Here is an 18,785-nt window from a genome sequence, read left to right on the forward strand (position 1 = left end):
CAACACGCGTATACACTCTATTCCTAGCAACTTAGATCGGTGACCAGGCTAACCCGTTGCCGTGGTTCCAGTCTCTTTCAAAGGTCTGATCATGCTAGACAATTGGGATGACAGAGTGCTTGATCACCGCATGATGTTGTTACAGAAGAAAGGTGGTGAAATGCCCGAGCGATTCTAACCGAATTGAGTTCTGTTCAGAAAACGGCGTGTTCACCCCTTTTCTGCTCGCGAAAGAATGCTGCCCAACTCAACGTCATCGCAGCCTCAAACCCCATAGCTCCTGCAAGACGGACAAAAAAGACTCGAAACGTTCTTCTGGGCCAAGCTAGCCCAATCAAGCCGAGCTGGAGACCGAACGCAAGGTTCAAACATCCGGAGTGAGCTCGAGCCACCACACTTCCTCCTCTTCGCCGAGCACCGCCTCCTGTGGCTGCTCTCCAAGAACGATCACGAGAAAAAGGGCGGCGGCAATTGACAGCTGTCGACCGCGACTCGAAACCTGGGGAAAAAATCAAACCAATCTCATCATCCTCCGATCGGAGCACGCAGCCAAGGGGCAGACTCGAGCTGAACGCACTCTCAAAGCTTCACCGCCTCCAGCAGGGCGCGTGTGCCGGACGCACGGCACCAATGCAGAATCAAGAGATGAAATCTCAACCACAGCCTCACCATCCCCCGACTCCAATCGGGCCAGGACCAACGAGCTGGGGAAACCCGGCCAGCGGCCAGCACCCAGAACGCGTCCTCTCGCAAAACAAGCCTCGGCACTGACGACATTCACCCCAATCCTCCCAATCCCCAACCTTCCTTCCCAAACGTTCACTCCGCGCAGCTGAGTCGGGGGAAACACCACCAAGAGATTCTTGCTTGCGCCCGGCGTCTCATCGGACCCCGGGAGACCTGGGTCTTCCCTGGCAGCGAGGAGGATGCGGAGGAGCAAACCATGGTGCTTACCAGACAGGACCAAGCAAGGCCCAGAAAAACCCTGACTGACTCTTGAACTGCCACCCGAGGAGGGGAGAAGGTCGCGTTTGAAGGGAGGGGGAAAAGCCTAAACGGTGGCGATGGCTATGGTGCAAGTGAAAGGCCAACAAAACACACAACACACATTGCGCAGCTCCATCTCAGCCTCACATCAGATAAGAGCGGCCTCCCACAACAACAGAATTCACGTCGGTCCATCAGTGCTGCCTCCCCTAGACTCACACTGAGACCGCCCTCCCCTCCCTTCCCAGACCTACCGAAGAATGGACAGCCCGCTAAGCAAAAACATGACAATCGACAAGCCCAACATGGTGACGACAACGACAACGACGACGGCGTCGGAAAAGTTCTTCGAGGTGCGCTCGCCGGCCAGCTTCGCGGCGCGGATGTGGTCGCGCACGGCGCACAGCGGCGTGCCCGTCGTGCCGGACGGCGACGTGATCCTCGTCGTCGGGCTGGGCGACGAGACAGCGGAGCTGCGCGTGGACTCGCTCATCCTGAAGCGCGCGTCGCGGGTGTTTGGCGCGATGCTCGGCCCCCGCTTCAAAGAGGGCCAGAGGCTGCTCGACCGCAACGGCGGCGCCTCGTCCGAGCCCGTCAAGATCAACCTGCCCGACGAGGACCCGGAGATCATGGAGCTGATTCTGAACATCCTGCATCACCAGAACTCGCGGGTGTGTCAGATGGCGGCGGCGGATTCGATCTTGGAGGTGGCTGTCGTGGCGGATAAGTATGACCTGGTTGATGCGCTCAAGTACGCATCGCAGACGATGCTGCATTACCATGAGCCGTCGATTGAGCATCTGACCGTCGGGGACCTGTGGCGGTTGGGGCTGGCGGCGGGGTTGCTGAATGAGGGCAAGGCATTTGAGAAGGTGACGAGGATGCTGGTGTGGAATCACACGGTGCCGTATATACAGCTCGTGGACGCGGAAGATGTGGTCGACATTGAGTTCGCGCTGCGGATGTGCTGTGAGTTTGAAAAGAGCACTTGCTCATGAGATTCTGAGATGCTGACGACGAGTTCCAGATCTATTGGAGAAGGAGAGGCAAGACTTGAAGACGTCATTGCTGCAGCATCTACTGCCGATTATTTCCACTGGGAATCAGCTGCGCCTGGTTGAAATCAAGGTGGACTCGGCGGAACACTTCGACGCGTGGCCGGAGTTGATGAAGCTGTTCGGGGCCAGTCTCAATGAGATGACCCGGTTCGCGGAGGGACTCGTCCTGGCGGACCGAAGCCGCCGCGCCGCGGGGCCCAACTCGGACTTCATGAGGCACTTCAGGAGTAGGGGCGGGATACGTCTGGAGGACGCGCGGAAAGGGCGCGACTGATGAGGTTGACGACAGGAGGGGGATAATAGACCACGGCGCCAATGAAATATGCACTTGCTTCCTCATCTCGTCTGCCCAAACCGTCATCCAAAAAGCGCATATGAGATGAAAAAGTAAGCAGTGAGAAAGAGAGCGGTCAATATCTTGATTTTCCTTGTCAATAAAAGTTGCACGGACGACTTAGCTCAGGGCGCGGTCAGTCCGTTCTAGAACAATTGTCGAGATGGCTCCTGTTAAGCTCTTTTTTTCCATCGATCGTCGTCTAGTTTGAATCGGCCGTGGGATCCAGTTACATGGGTTTGGCAAGGTGACATTGAAGGCCAAGTCTAAATGTTACCTGGGGCTAGGGAAGCCAGGAACGCCAGGGAGCAAGCCACAAAGCGACAGCCGAGGCACAACAAACGTGGCTTCGGAGCTTTATCGATTAGATTCGGTCAAACGCCGACGGACAGGCGTGACCCATGCCGAGGAGGATTGCAGACGGGCCCCGTTCCGCGCAGGCCTGCAATCGCCGTAAATACCATTCGCGCAAGTCCGGTCTGCCAAGGCGCTGGTTACGTTGAGCTGTCGTCCGGCCGAGGCACAGATGCAGTGAGAGAGAAAAAGTTGATAAGCAAAAAGTGGACTCAGGACGGGTCACATATCTTTTGCGAAAGGTTTTGCTCGTTGCCGGTCGAATGGGAAGCGCAAATGACCCTGGATAGCTCCAGAATTTATGGGCTGACCAGGTGCGGAAGTTGGCATGGCGGAGCGGTCCAGGCAGGTCTGGCAGTTCAAGCTTGACGAAGGCAATTTCCAGAGATTTTCGCAAGAGCCGACGGCTCGGGAGCCAAGTCTAGCCAGTCGTGCAGGGGTTCTCCTGGGCCGCGGTCGCTTGGTGACCACTGGCCAGCAGCGTGATTTGGCAGCTGGACTTTGTTCGATCTTGGGAAAAGAAAGGACTGGAGGCTCGAATCGGTCCCGACGATGGATCGGCTCCGAAAGAGAGGGGCGGGTTGTTGATGGCCGGATCGAAAGACCGAATGCCTCCTCGATGACAAAAAGAAGACCAGTCGAATAAGCAATGTAGCACACCGACGCTAAAATCGCTAGAACAGGTAACAGATTCATCGCCGAATGAATGGTTCTGCCAGTTGATTGTCCACGGGTCGCGCGCTCGCGTACTATTGGCGAGGTCTCGGCCGACGCGCCGGGAGGCTCAGCCCAAGGTGCGCTAATCTCTGAAGCGGGCTCCCCAAAATGGCATTCCAGTGTTGTTGGTTCGTTCGTGACGGGCATTGCATTCAACCTGCATCAGCCTCTTATCGGGCGGCATGACGATCCTTCCCATCCATCTATCCAGATCTGGCAGCTGGCCGGATATACCAACTTCCAACAGGCGATAAGCCGCGGGTCTCAGTTCATCCACCGCTGGGCGTAGTCAGTGACGGCTTGCTGCCTCTATCGTCGTATGTTGGTGGACCGGCTTTCAGCCATGCCTGGGTCCTCAATGATCCAGACAAGTATATCTAGGGGAGCGCGTGGCCTGCCTTCTCGGCGTCCTCACAGCATCCGATTAACAGGGCGTGCGCGTCCGCGGCTAGGGATGAACTTGACAAAGTCCGAACGGTCGTCTCAAATCCTGTCGACCTGAAGCCCTGGTTTGTAATAAGAAATGAGTGGCATTGAGTTACCATGCGCACCTGAGAAAAAGGGATGAGCGACGGAAAATACAAACAGCCCAAATCCGTTGGAGTTGGGAGGCGACTGACGGTCTGACCTTGGGTAAGCCATCAATCGACCTCGGCACGGTGTGCAGATCCGCCGACATCCCGGTCTGTGGAGCTCTGCAAGCGGGCCGCCGACCCATGAGAAATCGACTTTGAAGGCTTCGCCCACGTTGTTTTCGGTCGTCGAAGCCCGGTGTGGCCGTTGCTGGAGGGGCCCTGGCTCGCTAGCCAACACGTCATTCCGCTTGTTGGTGCACTAAAAGCAGTGCAGGCACGAAGTACGTACCCGATTTAGTCGGGAAGGAGAGAAGAAGAAGAAAAATGTTGCCGACCAAAGTGGATACACCTGCCTTGCACAACTACGAATAGAGTTTAATGCAATCCCGTTCGTCTTGTGATTCAAACTTCAGTTGGAGGGACCTGCGACCTGCCATCGCAAACCTGACAAGAGTCTATATCCGGACGAGGGGCATTCTGCTCCTGCAGTCAACTCTTGGCATCAGTCTGAATTCCGTCTTCAAACCCTTGCGCCGAGACGCAGACACGACAAGCCCAAACTCCGAATCAAACGATGACTCTGCTTACGACATGACGGCTTTGCAATCACCATCCGTCTGCTGCAATCTGTGCGGCGCATTCGCCATGTCAGACAGGCGGCGGCTAAGGCTTGCGCTAGCCCGCGACACCAGTCGCATCGACTCACAAACTGCGCTCGACACGGAGATAACCACTCGGTCAATTGCTGTCCCCGGCCAGCCACGTCCGACCCTCCGTGTCATGCAGTCATGGACGACGACCTGAAGAATTGTGCACGCGGAAGCCATCCCGTTCGGGTGGGCTTGCATCGGTGGAGCCCCCTTCCCATGACCCCCTGCAATCCCGCCCCGATGGAGACACTCCATTGTGATACGGGCACCGACAAAGGGTGAAGAGGGCGAAGGCCATGGAACGACCATTGGAAATCTCCACTGCGGCCCCCCGCTTGGTACGCAGTATATAGAACATACGCCGTCCCAGTTCTCCGGGATTCAGATCTCGCTCTAGATCTATCGCCCATCTTCCCCGACCTGGAACACCAGAGTTCGATAACGACATCCTCGACGATCGTCATACAAGCACAGTCCAGTCCGTTCAACATCGCGATATAAGCTTATCAGACCACCCGTGCTACCGGATCACCACGAGGCCGCCACGAGTGCCGCTACCACCAGCTCGTCCGACCCCAGACTCCATCATAATGGTGTCAACGTCACACTCTTCGTCATCTTCAATGACGGCAACAGAGGCCGATGTTGAGGCTCAGAAGCCTGCCAGCAAGGCCAACTACTTCCACCTCCTCTTCGACCAGGCCGGCGTCACCCCGGCCGTTGTCGACCGCAAGTACCCCGGCGAGGGCACCCTTGAGTCGCCTTTCGTCGTCGATTTCCTCCCCGAGGATCCTCACAACCCCCAAACATTCGCCACGTCGAAGAAGTGGACGTACACCATCCTCCAGGCCATCGCGACTTTCGCCGTTGCGTTTGTAAGTACAGCTTACTCCGGCGGCATTGCTGAGGTCATTCGCACATTCGGCGTCTCTACTGAGATCGGCATCTTGGGTGTCTCACTCTTCGTTGTTGGTTTCGCTGTTGGCCCCTTGCTGTGGGCTCCCCTGTCTGAGCTGTATGGCCGTCAATACCTGTTCATCGGTACTTACATCTGCCTCACTGCCTTTAACGCTGGTGCTGCCGGCGCTCAGAACATCGAGACGCTCATCATCCTGCGTTTCTTCGCCGGTGCCTTTGGCTCTTCGCCCCTGACCAACGCTGGTGGTGTTATTGCCGACATGTTCAGCGCCTCGGAGCGTGGCCTGGCTACTGCCATCTTCGCTGCGGCCCCTTTCCTTGGTCCTTCAGTTGGTAAGTCTAATTCATCCGAACTTGTCCCACTGCAGCTCGAACTAACATGTTCAGGTCCCATTGTTGGTGGCTTCCTTGGTGCCGCCGAGGGCTTCCGCTGGATTGAGGGCCTGATGGCCATCTTCACCGGTGTCCTCCTCTTCGTTGTCGGTCTTACTGTCCCCGAGACCTACGCCCCCGTCCTCCTCCGTCGCCGCGCCGAGAAGCTCGAGAAGATGACTGGCAAGCACTACGTCTCCAAGTACGAGGCTCACCAGCCCCGCAAGACCGTTGCACAGCAGTTCAAGGTCGCCCTTTCTCGCCCCTGGATCCTCCTCTTCAAGGAGCCCATTGTCCTTCTTACCGCCATCTACATGGCTATCGTCTACGGCACGCTGTACATGCTCTTCGCCGCCTTCCCCATCGTCTTCCAGCGCGGCCGTGGCTGGTCTCCCGGTGTCGGTGGCCTCGCTTTCCTCGGTGTTGCCGTGGGCATGATCGCTGCTGTTATCTACACCGGTTTCGATAACCGCCGCTACGCTAAGGCTGCTAAGGCCGCCGGCGGTTTCGCTCCCCCTGAGGCCCGTCTCCCGCCTTCCATGGTCGGTGGCTGCCTCCTTCCTATCGGTCTTTTCTGGTTCGCTTGGACCAACGGCCCCGAGATCCACTGGGTTGTCTCCATCATCGCCTCCGGCTTCTTCGCCGCCGGTCTCGTCCTGGTCTTCCTGTCTCTACTCAACTACCTCGTTGACTCGTACGTCGTCTTCGCCGCCTCTGTCCTGGCCGCCAACTCCGTCATGCGTTCCCTCTTCGGCGCTGCCTTCCCGCTTTTCACCACCCAGATGTACGAGAACCTCGGCATCCACTGGGCCTCGTCCATCCCCGCCTTCCTTTCTCTTGCCTGCTTACCCTTCCCCTTCCTCTTCTACAAGTACGGCCACATCATTCGCGCCAAGTGCTCGTTTGCTGCGGAAGCTGCCGCCGTCTTGGAGCGCATGCGCAACACCCATGAGGAGGTCAACGAGGATGAGGCTATGGAGGAGGAGCAGGAGATGAAGCGTGAGCGCACCCTTGAGCGCCAACGCACCAAGGAGCAGCGCCAGCGTGCCAAGTCCAATGCCGCTGCCCCTGGCGGCGTCTTGTCCGAAGCCCCGGCCGAGGACGAGAAGGCCGCCTCCACGGCGTAGGCTCAAAATCCTTGACGCAACCACACTTTCCTCATAATCACGGTTACCAAAAATGTATAGAAGGTGGGATAAATGATGATACCCGGAGACGTATATATGTCGATTTCACGGCATGACTAGCATTGGCGAGGAGTTATTTTTTGCATCATTTATCGGAACATTATCACGGCGGCTACAAGAGCCTCATGCAACTCATCACATACCAGATAGACCTTTCATGTATAATCCTAGTAATAAAGTCTATGGACTCAAACCTCGTTTTCTCTCCACTGTGACTTAATGCCGCCATCTCACAATTCATCTCTCTCCCGGCCCCCAATCTTGATCTTCAACCCCGGAATGTTCTTGACCTTAAGGTTGCTCGACCCCACGATCCTCACATTCGCGCCCCCGGCTTTCTCCTCCTTCGGCTCCTCCTGCCCCGGCGGCGTCCACGGCTTCACCCGCCCCTGCCACACGTCGAGTCCCCACCCCTGCAGCTCCTTCGGCGTGAACCCTCTGTCCTTGGGGTAGCGGTACACTCGCCCGTTGGACAGCTGGTGGACCGCGCCGGCGGGGTACCCGTCCCTTGCGGGGTCGAGGCCGAGTTTGCCGGGGAGGTCGGGGAAGTAGGCCGGGTCGACGGTCACGCTCGTCAAAGAGGCGTACTGAGATTTCGCAAAGGAGGATAGCTGCGCGCGGATTGAGGCACGGGTCGCAGCTGAGGGGTGGAAGATGTAGACCATCGGCCAGCCGCGCTGGAGTTTGTTAGCAGCATGTTTATGCATATGGGTGGGAGAGGGTTAGATACCTTGAGCAAGCGCTCGTGGGTGGCGCGTGACAGATCCGTGATGAGTGGACGTGAGGCCTCAATAAGCCATGCTTCCAGACCGTCGGGCGAGGAGGAGGTGTGTGTGCTCGCGTCGTCGCGCTTGCGGCAGACGACCTTTGAGTCTGCAGCCTGCGTGTCGACGACGCCGAACGTGTACTCCGTCCAGTACTTTTTCGCCACGTCCTCAAAAGCCTCCCGGAGAGATGTTTCCGAGGGTTGCAGGTGCGCGATGCAGACAAAGTCGTCTACGTCTTTGAATCTCTCTGCCTCTTCCGGGCCCACACGCGCGGGGATCTGGGAGGAGCGTTTGGCTCGGTCGATGAAGCGAAGGATTCTAGCTGCGGTCAGTGAGGGAATTCTAAAGCATGCGAGAGAGGGGCCTTACTCATCGGCGGTCTGCGGCCCGGCATAGACGGCCACGTGCTCGGGTCCGCGGTAGAGTTGGATCTCGGGAATCGTCTCAGGAGGGGGGCTCGGGCATCTGGAGTCGTTGGGGCAGTCGGCGACCCATTCCAGGGGAACCTTAGTCTTGGAGCGGACGGTGTCCCATTCTTGAGCGAGGGCTTTCCTGGTTCCGTGGGATTCCTGTTGGATGGTTTGAGTTGGATGCTAGGGCTTGGGAGGATTTGGGACTTTTTGGGTGATGGGATGAAGTTACTTTGACAACTGCGATTGAGTTTAGTGTGATGATGCGAAGATGGGGTTGGGATGAACTCACATGCGACGAGTTTGAGGCCGGGGGTGGGTTTTGCAAGCGGTGCTTGGTCTCCGGCGTAGGTTCCGGAAGCTAGCACGGAAAGCCAGATGCTGAGAGTAAGAAGTGTAGAATAAATCATGTCGCGGCCTCTCATGTGAAATTTCATTGAGTCGCGAGAAGAGACAATCAGGTTGCGAGAAGAAGGTTGATGGGATTGGGGAGATGGTGGGAACATCTTCGACAACCCCTGTCCTCTCTCAGACAGGGGTATTCTCCTTAGTCAGGGGCCCGTAGTTGAGGTCACATCGCATGAAACGTCGCTTTTGCCAAGTTGGGAAGTCCAGCTAGCGCTTGTGGTCTATTACCCTGACGAATATCCGACCAATAGTGATAGCAGTGATGACAGCACCGCTGATGGAAGCTGGTGACTAGGTGGTCATTGCCATGACGTTACAGAACTGTACTTGTCCAAGATTTGATGGACTGCCAGACCAACGAATTTGTCGAAGGCTTGGATGCCGGGCTGTAACCGAGAAAAAGAGCGACCACAGTATTCTTGGACAGCGCAGAATCGTTGAGCCACATTGTTAAATGGGGCTAAAACATCGCTTCTCTGTCAAGCACAAAAGGTTGACTGAAATTGTACTTGTTAGCCATGCGGGCTAAGTTGTAGAGTCGCTCGACCGGAGTGGGTGCCTGTTGAGGCTCGCCTTGATGGTGAAGGCACAACATGGTGAAATACAACTCGTTAGCATAGTCATCGTCGCCGTTGACGCACATGTTTACGTGAGCGATAACCGTGACTGGTCCTTCGGTTCGTTGATAGATGAGAGGCTGTCCCAGGATAGCGGGGAACGGCCAGTAGACCGTGGGTAGGTATCGGCTGTTGATTTCAAGCTTGCGAATGCTTTTACCATCACGAATATACATGAGTATGTCCCTGGCAGGATCAATTTCGGTGATTGGCTCCATGGGCACCATCTGCGTATCGCTTTGACTCATGACGGTGGTTGTTGATGGTAATGGTGTCGACATAAGTATTGTTGCAGAGAAGTTTCGTCAGAAGAGACGCAGTGAAGAAGACCCATATATGAAGGCCCCCGACGCATCAGTGCCTACATCGACCGCATAACCACAAGCTACTGCCTGGATTTGATCGTCTCCGTCGATCGGCTTTCTGGCAGGTATTCCGATACCAGGAGCTCCAATCACACATTCCACCTTCAGCCTCAACGTGATCTTCCTGAAAGAATACCAGGAAGGCACCAGAAGAAAACACATGGCAGGGACGAAAAGAGAGACAGGAACAGAGGCGAAAACAGAAACAAAAAGCAAGGGACGCGGCTATTTTCCAGGATCCTGTGATGAGGAGCCAGAGTAGAGGCGGCCTTTTGCAATGTGACCATAAGTTATTTGGCGATCTTTAAGCGGTGCTTCCTTTGATTCGAGGGTATCGGGACCATATTGCTCTGCTACCATTATTATTATAAATCCTAGTCAAACCCACCCCATTCCTCCTCATTTTCACTATCCTCGGAGCTGTCGCTGTCATCCTCACTCTCTTCCTGACTCTGTTCCTCCTCCTTTTCCTTAGCGGGTTCATCGTCGTCCTCAGCCAACGAGACCGGCTCACCAGTGCTCTTCAGCACCGGCATTCCCGTCAAGTCCCTAATAATCTTCCCCTCGTCATCTCTCACGTACGGTCCGTCCTCCTCCACCATATCCACGTCCCCGTCCCTCTCAAACGCAGCGACAAAGAAACCCATCACTCCATGTCCATCGCCCTTGTACGTCCGTATACAGGCCTCCGCAGCCTTTTTGTCCCCACCACACGCCTCGGGAAGCCCGCGAACAGGCCACTCCTTCATCCCGCGGACCTGCTTCTCTCTGACCAGAACCCGCCATCCGCGCTCCTTAGCGATCTTGGACTCGAGTGCCTTCATCACCACGCCCTCGTTCTCTTCAGCGTGAATCGAGCACGTCGAGTACGTAATCTTCTTCGCCGAGGGAAACCTCATCGCATGCAGGAGCAACGTCAGCTGAAATCCGGCCAATGAATTCAACCTCTTCTGCAGCTCCTGTTCGGACTGGATCTCCACCGCGTTGCCATCGTCGTCCACCATCACCTGCTTCGCCTCATCTTTCTCCTCCCGTTTTCGTTTCTTGACATCAGGCTTCGTGCCCTTTGTCTTCCCCTTCGAGCCGCCGGGCCCCGAAACCTCTGGCAAATGCAACTCAGGCATCGAGTCACGACCCACGATACCGCTCCCCGAACAACTCGGGTCCAGCAACAGCGCCCCGACGTCCGCGTATGCCTCCGCCTGCGGATCGACCTCCAAAAAGTCCTGCCCGAGCCCAATCTTCGTCGTCCCCCTGCTCCCCGCAATCCTGACCATCTTCTCCAGCGTCTGCGCCCTCTTCGGGTCTCTCTCGAACGCGAAGATGGTCTGCTTCGCCGCCCCCTGCTCCGGCTGGTGGCCCTTCATCACCGCCGCCAGATGCGTCGTCTTGTTCCCCGGCGCCGCGCACGAGTCGATCACGTCGCCGTCCTGCGGGTGCGGGTCCAGCAGGTACGCCGGGAAGCACGACGCCTTGTCCTGCAGGATGACGTCGCCGTTCTGGTACGCCGTCGACTTGGTGACGTCCGTGCCGGGGCTCGTGGCCAGCAGGTTCGGGACGTGCGGGTCGATGAAGACGGCCTTGGCGCTCGATGCCGTCACGTCCGCGATAGAGAACACCCGCTCGAAGCCCTTGAACGTTGTCTCCAGCTGCGTCTCGACGTCGCTTTTGAGGTGGTTCACCCGGATCCAGCGGGGGTGTCTGCCCTCCGGGTCCGCGTTGGCGTTGACGTCCGCGCGCAGGGCGTCGAGGGAGGGCATCCGACGCCGCAGACGCGCGCGCGTGAGCTCCGAGGTGAGGCGCGCCTTGTGCCTCTCAATGGTCTGTCTGAGGCCGTGTGATTGCGGGAGTGCGATGCCGCCTTTGGCGAGCAGGAAGTCGTGGACGAGTAGTAGGGATAAGATTGGGGTGAGCTGCGACGGGTTAGTGAGTTCTTAGGATGAGTGAGCGCCGGGTCTTTACCTTTCGCTCATGGCGAAGCAAGTCCGCCGCCTCGATGACCTCCTTCAGCACGCCGCTCCATTTGCACGTCTCGAATGCCAGGGCGTACACCTGCGCGGGTGGCGACTTGAGCCCCTTCTTGCGAAAGACGCGACTCTTGAGGCTGCCGCCGTGGTCAGGGCTGGCCGAGAGGATCTCGGCCGTCTCATGGTACAGCGACATTGTTCCCCTTCTGTACTTGTTCCTATGGCAGTTTCAATTGGTGCAAGTGAAATGAGAGAAGAAGTGTTGACTCGTCCGTCCGGTGTGGTGCATTTCAATGCCTCGGTGAGTGATTGTGGAGCTTGCTCGGCCGTCGTTGAAGAGAATTTGCGGTTCGGAGAATTTTTGCGGGGACCGGGCGGGTGGAGACGACGGGGGATTGGACGCGCGACGAGTGTCTCCCGGCGCATGCCCATCGACTTTGTCACTTTAAGCTGATTTAATTGGGGGATGGTCCGGTGAAAGATTCTGGATCAGAATATTGATTCAGAAGATAGAAGAATTGGGTCTTGGGGCTGCATGAAAGGAAATGAGGTGAAATTCTTCCCAGCAACCTTAATTGGACCGCCATGGCGGGATGCACTTGGTAAGGTCACTCATCTCACGTAATTGACCACGGCATTCCATGCGAACCATGATGCAAGTAATCCATATGGTGACGCTCCAAAAGCAAGCAACTGATGGAAATCGTTTCTGGTTGAACTGTCTATCTGACTACCAGAACGAAGAGGCCAGCGCCTCTATCCATTTGTGTCCCTTTCAAAAACCCTTCCCAAATGTGGCCATCTCAGGCCGAACAAGAATCGAAGTGTATGTGTCCCCGGTGTGAGGTATGTATGTAAATCTGTTTCATCATCTTCGTCAAATCCAACGACGGATAGTCAAAAAAGCAAACGGAAAGCCTCCGAGTGAAGTTCATTTTCCAAAGCCTGACCGAAATCCCCGCCCAGTGTTCGTTTCCAACCAGAACCCCTTGGTATAAGATCTGAAACTCCCGAATTTCCCAACACAGGCCCTAGAATGTCTAATGAAAAGAAGTTTGGTACAGGCGCAAACAAAAGAGGTGCGCGAAGGTGGAAGACTCCGTCTGTGTTGATTGGCCGCTTAATGGTGGTTGCTGTGGCGGCGGCGCATGTGCTCGTGAACATGACGACGGGCCTTCTTGTAGCCGTCGCTGTTGTTGTTCGCAGGGGTAGCGGCGGCCTGGGAGTCCTCGCTGGCAGTGACCGTGACGGTCTTCCAAACAGTCTTGGTGCTGCGGCTGCAAGAGCCCGTGTTGGACTTGACAGCATCACCGAGAGGGTTTGTGGGAGCGACGGCAGGAATTGACGCCTGGGCTGCCTTGGAAGTGACGGCCGCACTGCTGACCTCCTTCTCGGGGGCTTGCTGGACGGGAAGCTGGGATGCGACAGCAGTGGCCGAAGCCGCCGGAACGGCTTCCTGCTTCACAGCGCCGCTGGAAGCTACAGCCTTGGCGGAAGCGGCAGAGGAAGCTGCGGCAGAAGGCTTGGCGGATGCGGCGGCAGATGCAGAGGTGCCAGAGGAAGGCTTAGCAACGATGCCACCGGTGAGTCCGCCAACGACGTCGCCGAAGGTCCAGCCGCCAAGAGGGTTGCTTCCTGGGAGAGCGTCCAAGATGCCGTCGGTCTTCTCATCAATGGGAGAGGGAATGGTGCAATCCTTGTTGGTGTTGAGACCCTTGAGCAGACCGGGGCACTTGTCCATACCGCTGGAGCCAGCGTTGCAGTTGTCGATAATCTGCTGCAGAACATCGGTATCCCAGGCAGCAATGAAGTCGGCGTGAGAGCTGTAGCCAGAAACATCACCATTGGACAGGACGAAAGGCTGAGTGCCCTGGCCCGGAGTCCAGCGGTCGGAGAACTTGGGGGTGTTCCAGTAGACCTCGAAGAACATGTGGGGAACGTGGATGTAGCCGGCAGGGCAGTTGGCACGACGCTTGTCCGTGGCATCCTTGTTGGAGGGCCAAGTCATGCTGTTCTCATAGTCGTCGAGGGCCTTGTTGGGGTTGTAGCAGGAAGGCATGTGGATGTCGGCGCGAAGGGGAGAAGCGTAGCCGTCGCAGTTCTGGTCAGGGAAACCAACACCAGAGCCCTGGTTGTCGGGGTCAACGATACCAGCGGTAGATCCATCAGAGTTCGTGGGGTAAGAGGCGGGGTTGTAGTTGGATCTAGGGCAGGTCCACTGTACTGGCTGGACGGGGCCGTCGGCGGGCTCGAGATTCTGCTTGCCGCCAGTGGAGGGTACCACTCTAGTAGTGGTGTTACCGCTGACGATCTGAAGACCCTTGGGGAAGGCCTTGATCTCATCGTCGGTACCCTCGAAGCTGCAGATACTGTCAGCACAGTTCCTCAAAATCCAGGCGCAGCACTTACAAGTAGTAGACGTTGACGTAGAACATCTCAACCGGCTCGAACTTCTTGGTCTTGGGGTCCTGGAAATAAAGCCAGGGGAACCAGTAGGCACTGTTGTCACCAGCAATCATGGCATTGGAGCACTTGGACTGGGCCAGAGTGTCACCGGTAGCTGACATGCCAAAGTTGCTTCCTCCCATGACACCGTGAACGTGCGAGGCAGGCTGTCCGGGGGAGACGATGGGATCAACACGGGTGCGGACGAGCTCCTTGCCGTTGAAGCGGAGGACGGCGAATGTGCGGTCGCTAGACTTGGAGCCGGCCGAGGCGGTGCCAACGAGGGCGGCCAGGGTAGCGGCGGCGGCGGAAAACTTCATGTTTGCGCTTGTTTTGTGTGATGAGAATGGGTCGAGGTGAAGTTCAACTAGATGAGTGAAGAAGAGGTCGTCGCTGGGACTTTGGGCGTTGAGTAGAGACTGTGGATGCTGATACCGGAGCACCTTCGAAGAGAACGATATATCGCTCAGATGTGATTGTAACTCGGATGAGCGACGAAAAGTGTGTAAGACACTGTGAGTGAGAGAGTGAATGAATCAGACGGATCAAAGACGATGTCTGGGTGTTGTAATGAGAGTGATGCCAAGCAAGCTCAGCGTTAGTTTTGAAAAGGAATGATGATGAAAGGAGAGAAGAAATGCCCAGCAAGTACGACAGGGAAAGGTGGTGGAATGGGAGGTGAGGTCGGGAGTCTAGATCAGGGTGGAGGGAGGCGGACGGGGAAGTATTATAATCGGAGGGCATCTTGGGACGGGGACACACGGACAGGGTGGATGGCAGTTGGCAGCCTACGGCCCAGGCATCCTGACCTCACCTCCAGCTCACCTCTCGCCGCGCGGAAGAGGCCCGGGGGGCAGGAAGACGCTAGTCTAGAGCCCAGGCGCGCTCAGCCGTGACGCCATGGAGTGTTCTGGGTAGTGCGGCCTGTGAAAAACGGCGATGGATGCCCACAGGACCGCAGGGCGAGGACGGGGGCACGCACGGGAGACGAGGAGGTGGTGTGGGCGTGGGTGTAAGTCTGCCGGGGGCCGGGGAGGCAACGCATCTTGGCGGGAGACCAGCGAGATGGGAAGGACTGCGGGTGTTTGGCTGGGCTGAGTACCGAGTGCTAATATGGCCCGCCTCCGTCCCCTGGTGATAGACTTTAAATATGGGATGAACGACAGGGACGAACCCTTGAGCTTCAGAGTGCGTCGAGGTTCCTTCACTCCTGTGCAGCTATTTTCGAGTACATTTACTCAGCTTATCCTGCCATTATTATCCACAACCAAGAAGCAGTATGTGCATTAGTGGCATCAACATCAAGGGAAAAGAACGGGGAAACAAAGTTGTTTAGGTGGCTTCCCACCACCAGAGAAACGGCAGACGGCTGGAGAGAAGAAACAAACGCTGCAAGCCCCTGGATACCAGACCCCGCTCCTCCTCTGGCCGGGCGTTTTCCTCTCTGCAGACTGCAACTGCAGCTGTGCTGCACACTTACAAACGGGAAACCGCCCAGACTTGAAAAGGAGGCCGCGGGAGTGCACAAAAGTTGAGATGGTGTGCTGCAAGACCTGTTCCTGCATAGTGCATACGAAGGAGGCACCCTCATTGGCCATATATGCGTCTAGCTGCCATTTTTTGTGCAGGTCCCGCGTTGGATTGTCGTCCAGTGTGACGCCGGACGAACTTAGCAGCATGACTCGCCCCTGAGTGTGAGTTCTTTTTTTGCTAGCGCTGTGCCGCGCCGAGTGGCGGCCAGTCAGCTTCAACCAGGTTGAATCAGCGCCTTGGAAGACTGCCACCTTGGCTCAGTAACCCGCGAGGCCAGGCGGCAAGAGGTAAGCATACTGCTTTGGCAGCGACGGGTGCCCGTTGGTGGCGTAGACGGTTGACATTGGAAACGAGAAGCGCTCCGTCCGTCTGGAAAAGCTAGCAGCAGTTTGGCCGAAGCGCATGGCAACCAGAAAAACCATTGATCCCGACTTTTCCATGGCATCTGACAGTATTCGTATTTCAGGGGCAACGGAAGCCGAGGGGCCACCAAGAAATGACGTTTTGGCGGGCTGTCACGGCCTCTCATCTAATCCGCCATGTCTTTGCCCGTCCATCGAGAGGCTGACGGATTTGATGATGTGGATATTGCTAATACGGTCGTCGTCGGGAATGACGAGGTTGCGGCGGGGGTGACGGGATCTCGGCTGGGATGACGGGCGGTGGAAATAGGGTGAAGCAGCAGCCGTTTGTCGCTGTTTTCTTCAGCCAGGTGAGACGGAACAAGAGAAGATACGGTGCTCACTCAATCGAGCCCCAAAATGCCCAAAAACGAGTTGGAGCAGCAGTGACGGCTCTCCCTGGACTCAGAATGGACCTCAGAATGGAAAGTGAAGGGGTTGAGGGGTCGAGGGGGCGAGCAAACAGGAAAGAAGAGGAAGGGCCGGCCGCTATGCTAACCTTAATCCAGGCAAGTGGTTCCTGGGCTGGCGGGTCCACTTGCGCAGGGGTTTCCCCATGTCATCTGGTACGTACCTTCGTTGATTGCAGTTGAGGGCTTCTCAGAAGAGAAACTGGAAAGAACAATCCAGATGATGGACGACAGTCGCCAGCACCTGCCATCTGCTGAACAGTTGCGGTGGCAGGAGCACAGTTTGGATGTTCTCACCACCTGGCAGTCACGTCGAAGACAACCACAGCCTGCAAACAATCCCTTTCTTGCCCCGGTGAGGAATCCTCTTGTCTCGGCTGCTCTTGGCCCGGTAAAGACTTTTCTAGCTGCATAACTGCTTGTGCACTCATAGCTGCCCGCATTGGTCGCACGACACTCGATTAGGTTCAAAATTCCAACGATACCAACCAGGAGAACAATCCCATTCATTTTTGCAAGTGGATGGTGACCCAATAGTCTGTTTCCATTCCAACCCTTGGGCCTTTGCGAGGTCATTCGACTGAAGGAGAACACCGATGGATTCGCTCTGGTGGGATTCACCAAAGAGTCCAGACCTTTGTCGATATCTCCCACAGAGGCTGGAGGATCTGTCTTGAACCCTGCCATGACAGATTGCACAGGCCCGACTCAATGGTCAATGGATTTTGAAGGACCACTGAGTCGCATAGCCAGCCGCCGATGGGGTTTCAGAACGTCTCATCCCGGCGCTCATCCCGTGTTTGTCTACCCACGTTTTCAACTAAACACTCGCGGAACGTCCAGCGAATCACGCTTCGTCGAGCCGCCACCATTCCATTGGTCAAGCCCGACGGGGAGATCAACCTCTACCTCCGAATGTGACCTCGTTACATCGTCTCCCTGTCCATTGCATCGGGATTTCCTTCTCATCAGCTGCAGCGCCAGCTCACCGAATTCAGCGACACGGAAACTTGATAGCTTATGAAACCGCCACAACACATGCCTCTCAGGGGCGTTGCGGCCGCGGCCGCCTGCCAGGAGATCATTCTCATGGCACTTGATAAATGGCTTGCCATCCTCTAGGTCCTCCCGTGACTGCCGCTTGCCGGTCTAGGTCGTTGTCGACCTCGAAGCCATCCGCACACCAAAGTTCCCTCAAGTCGACCAAATGATGGCTGTCAGATGCGGCTGGCGCCAACCTCCAATGTGAAGTGGTTGGGTGGCTGCGGAAGCATTACGGCTGGTCACGTTTGCATCTTCGTTTGCTTCCCTCGACAAGAGGCTTTCGTATGGCTGAAACTGCGGACAGGTTTGCGCCTCCGATTCTAGAGTCGTGACGTGGAAGCTCTCTAGACCAGTCACCCTCAAGCATCGTGGCCATGTTGCCGTTCGGTCAGGCTGGGAAAAGTCAGGAACACAACTCTTGCTTCGATCAGCCTTCATACTCTGACTCTGAATCCTAGCAACATTCCCTTCATCTACAACGGCGCACTTGCGCCCTTTGCTCGATTTAGGTCTCGTTTTGCAACGCCTCATTCCAACGCTCGCCAATCCTTGCTTACCCGGACTTCGGTCGAGTGTCCTTCTGTCTTCCCAAGACTTCGGTCGGAGACAGTCTCACCGTTTTTGGTCAATTGTTCTTCGGCCAGGGCAATTGTCACCGGACGTCGTCATGGAGTTCCTCAACGGACTTCCCGGGTACCACTCACCGCCATCAACATCACTGCCCATGCTTTTACTCCTCAGCACTGCCACCGTCTGTTTATTTCCATGTCATTCAGCCTCCGCTTATACGGTCGGCGTCGGGGGCTCCAATGGCTCTTTTCGCACGTTCATATTGCCAAGCAGGGCCTGGTTTGGATGAGTAAGGCCAAGAGCGGACGCGAAATGAACGATAATAGGGCACGACAAGATGCCTCGACGTTGCAATCCATTTAAGCATACCCTGCTCTCTGGGCGACCGTCATGCGATTCATGCTTGCTCACCTTTTGTGAAGCCCGTGAGGCTGTACCCCTGTCGCATTCAAGGGCGGAAAACCACAGACTGGCGCGCGCTTCAGAAACGCCGGGCTCACAACAGTGGCCCGCCCAATCAAACAGATGACGAATACCGGTCAAGACCAGAATGCGTGGCTTCTCATATGAAACACATTGTTTTCACTTTCTGGGAAACAACAATGTTCAGTTTTGTTTGCACAGATACGTGGGTGCGGGCAGCCCTCCCGTCAGCCAAAGGCCGAAGCCACCGGCCATGCAACCGCTATGCTCGCT

The 18,785-nt window shown here is 56.4% G+C and overlaps 5 protein-coding genes across 5 annotated transcripts; 2 read left to right on the plus strand and 3 right to left on the minus strand.

Moving 5' to 3' along the window:
• Positions 1–1,271: 1,271 nt before the first annotated feature.
• Positions 1,272–2,319, plus strand: CGGC5_v007436 (uncharacterized protein; the record flags this gene model as incomplete). The annotated part of the gene is made up of 2 exons (XM_032036020.2): positions 1,272–1,956; positions 2,015–2,319. The coding sequence occupies 2 exons, from the start codon at positions 1,272–1,274 to the stop codon at positions 2,317–2,319; spliced, it is 990 nt and encodes a 329-aa protein (XP_031885163.2).
• Positions 2,320–5,265: 2,946 nt separating this feature from the next.
• CGGC5_v007437 (Efflux pump FUB11) lies at positions 5,266–7,092 on the plus strand (the record flags this gene model as incomplete). The annotated part of the gene is made up of 2 exons (XM_032036022.1): positions 5,266–5,926; positions 5,981–7,092. 2 exons carry the CDS (start codon positions 5,266–5,268, stop codon positions 7,090–7,092), a joined length of 1,773 nt encoding a protein of 590 aa, XP_031885114.1.
• A 290-nt stretch (positions 7,093–7,382) lies between these two features.
• Positions 7,383–8,739, minus strand: pdiA-1 (Protein disulfide-isomerase; the record flags this gene model as incomplete). Its single annotated transcript, XM_032036023.1, has 5 exons — positions 7,383–7,829; positions 7,883–8,237; positions 8,289–8,488; positions 8,562–8,569; positions 8,622–8,739. 5 exons carry the CDS (start codon positions 8,737–8,739, stop codon positions 7,383–7,385), a joined length of 1,128 nt encoding a protein of 375 aa, XP_031885149.1.
• Positions 8,740–10,093: 1,354 nt separating this feature from the next.
• Positions 10,094–11,882, minus strand: rcm1 (25S rRNA (cytosine-C(5))-methyltransferase rcm1; the record flags this gene model as incomplete). Its single annotated transcript, XM_032036025.1, has 2 exons — positions 10,094–11,632; positions 11,682–11,882. 2 exons carry the CDS (start codon positions 11,880–11,882, stop codon positions 10,094–10,096), a joined length of 1,740 nt encoding a protein of 579 aa, XP_031885115.1.
• Positions 11,883–12,806: 924 nt separating this feature from the next.
• On the minus strand, positions 12,807–14,451 carry CGGC5_v007440 (uncharacterized protein; the record flags this gene model as incomplete). Its single annotated transcript, XM_032036026.1, has 2 exons — positions 12,807–14,046; positions 14,096–14,451. 2 exons carry the CDS (start codon positions 14,449–14,451, stop codon positions 12,807–12,809), a joined length of 1,596 nt encoding a protein of 531 aa, XP_031885147.1.
• Positions 14,452–18,785: the final 4,334 nt, after the last annotated feature.

This window comes from Colletotrichum fructicola, assembly GCF_000319635.2.
Source record: "Colletotrichum fructicola Nara gc5 chromosome Unknown KSG_Nara_v1_contig04, whole genome shotgun sequence".
Lineage (NCBI taxonomy): Eukaryota > Fungi > Ascomycota > Sordariomycetes > Glomerellales > Glomerellaceae > Colletotrichum > Colletotrichum fructicola.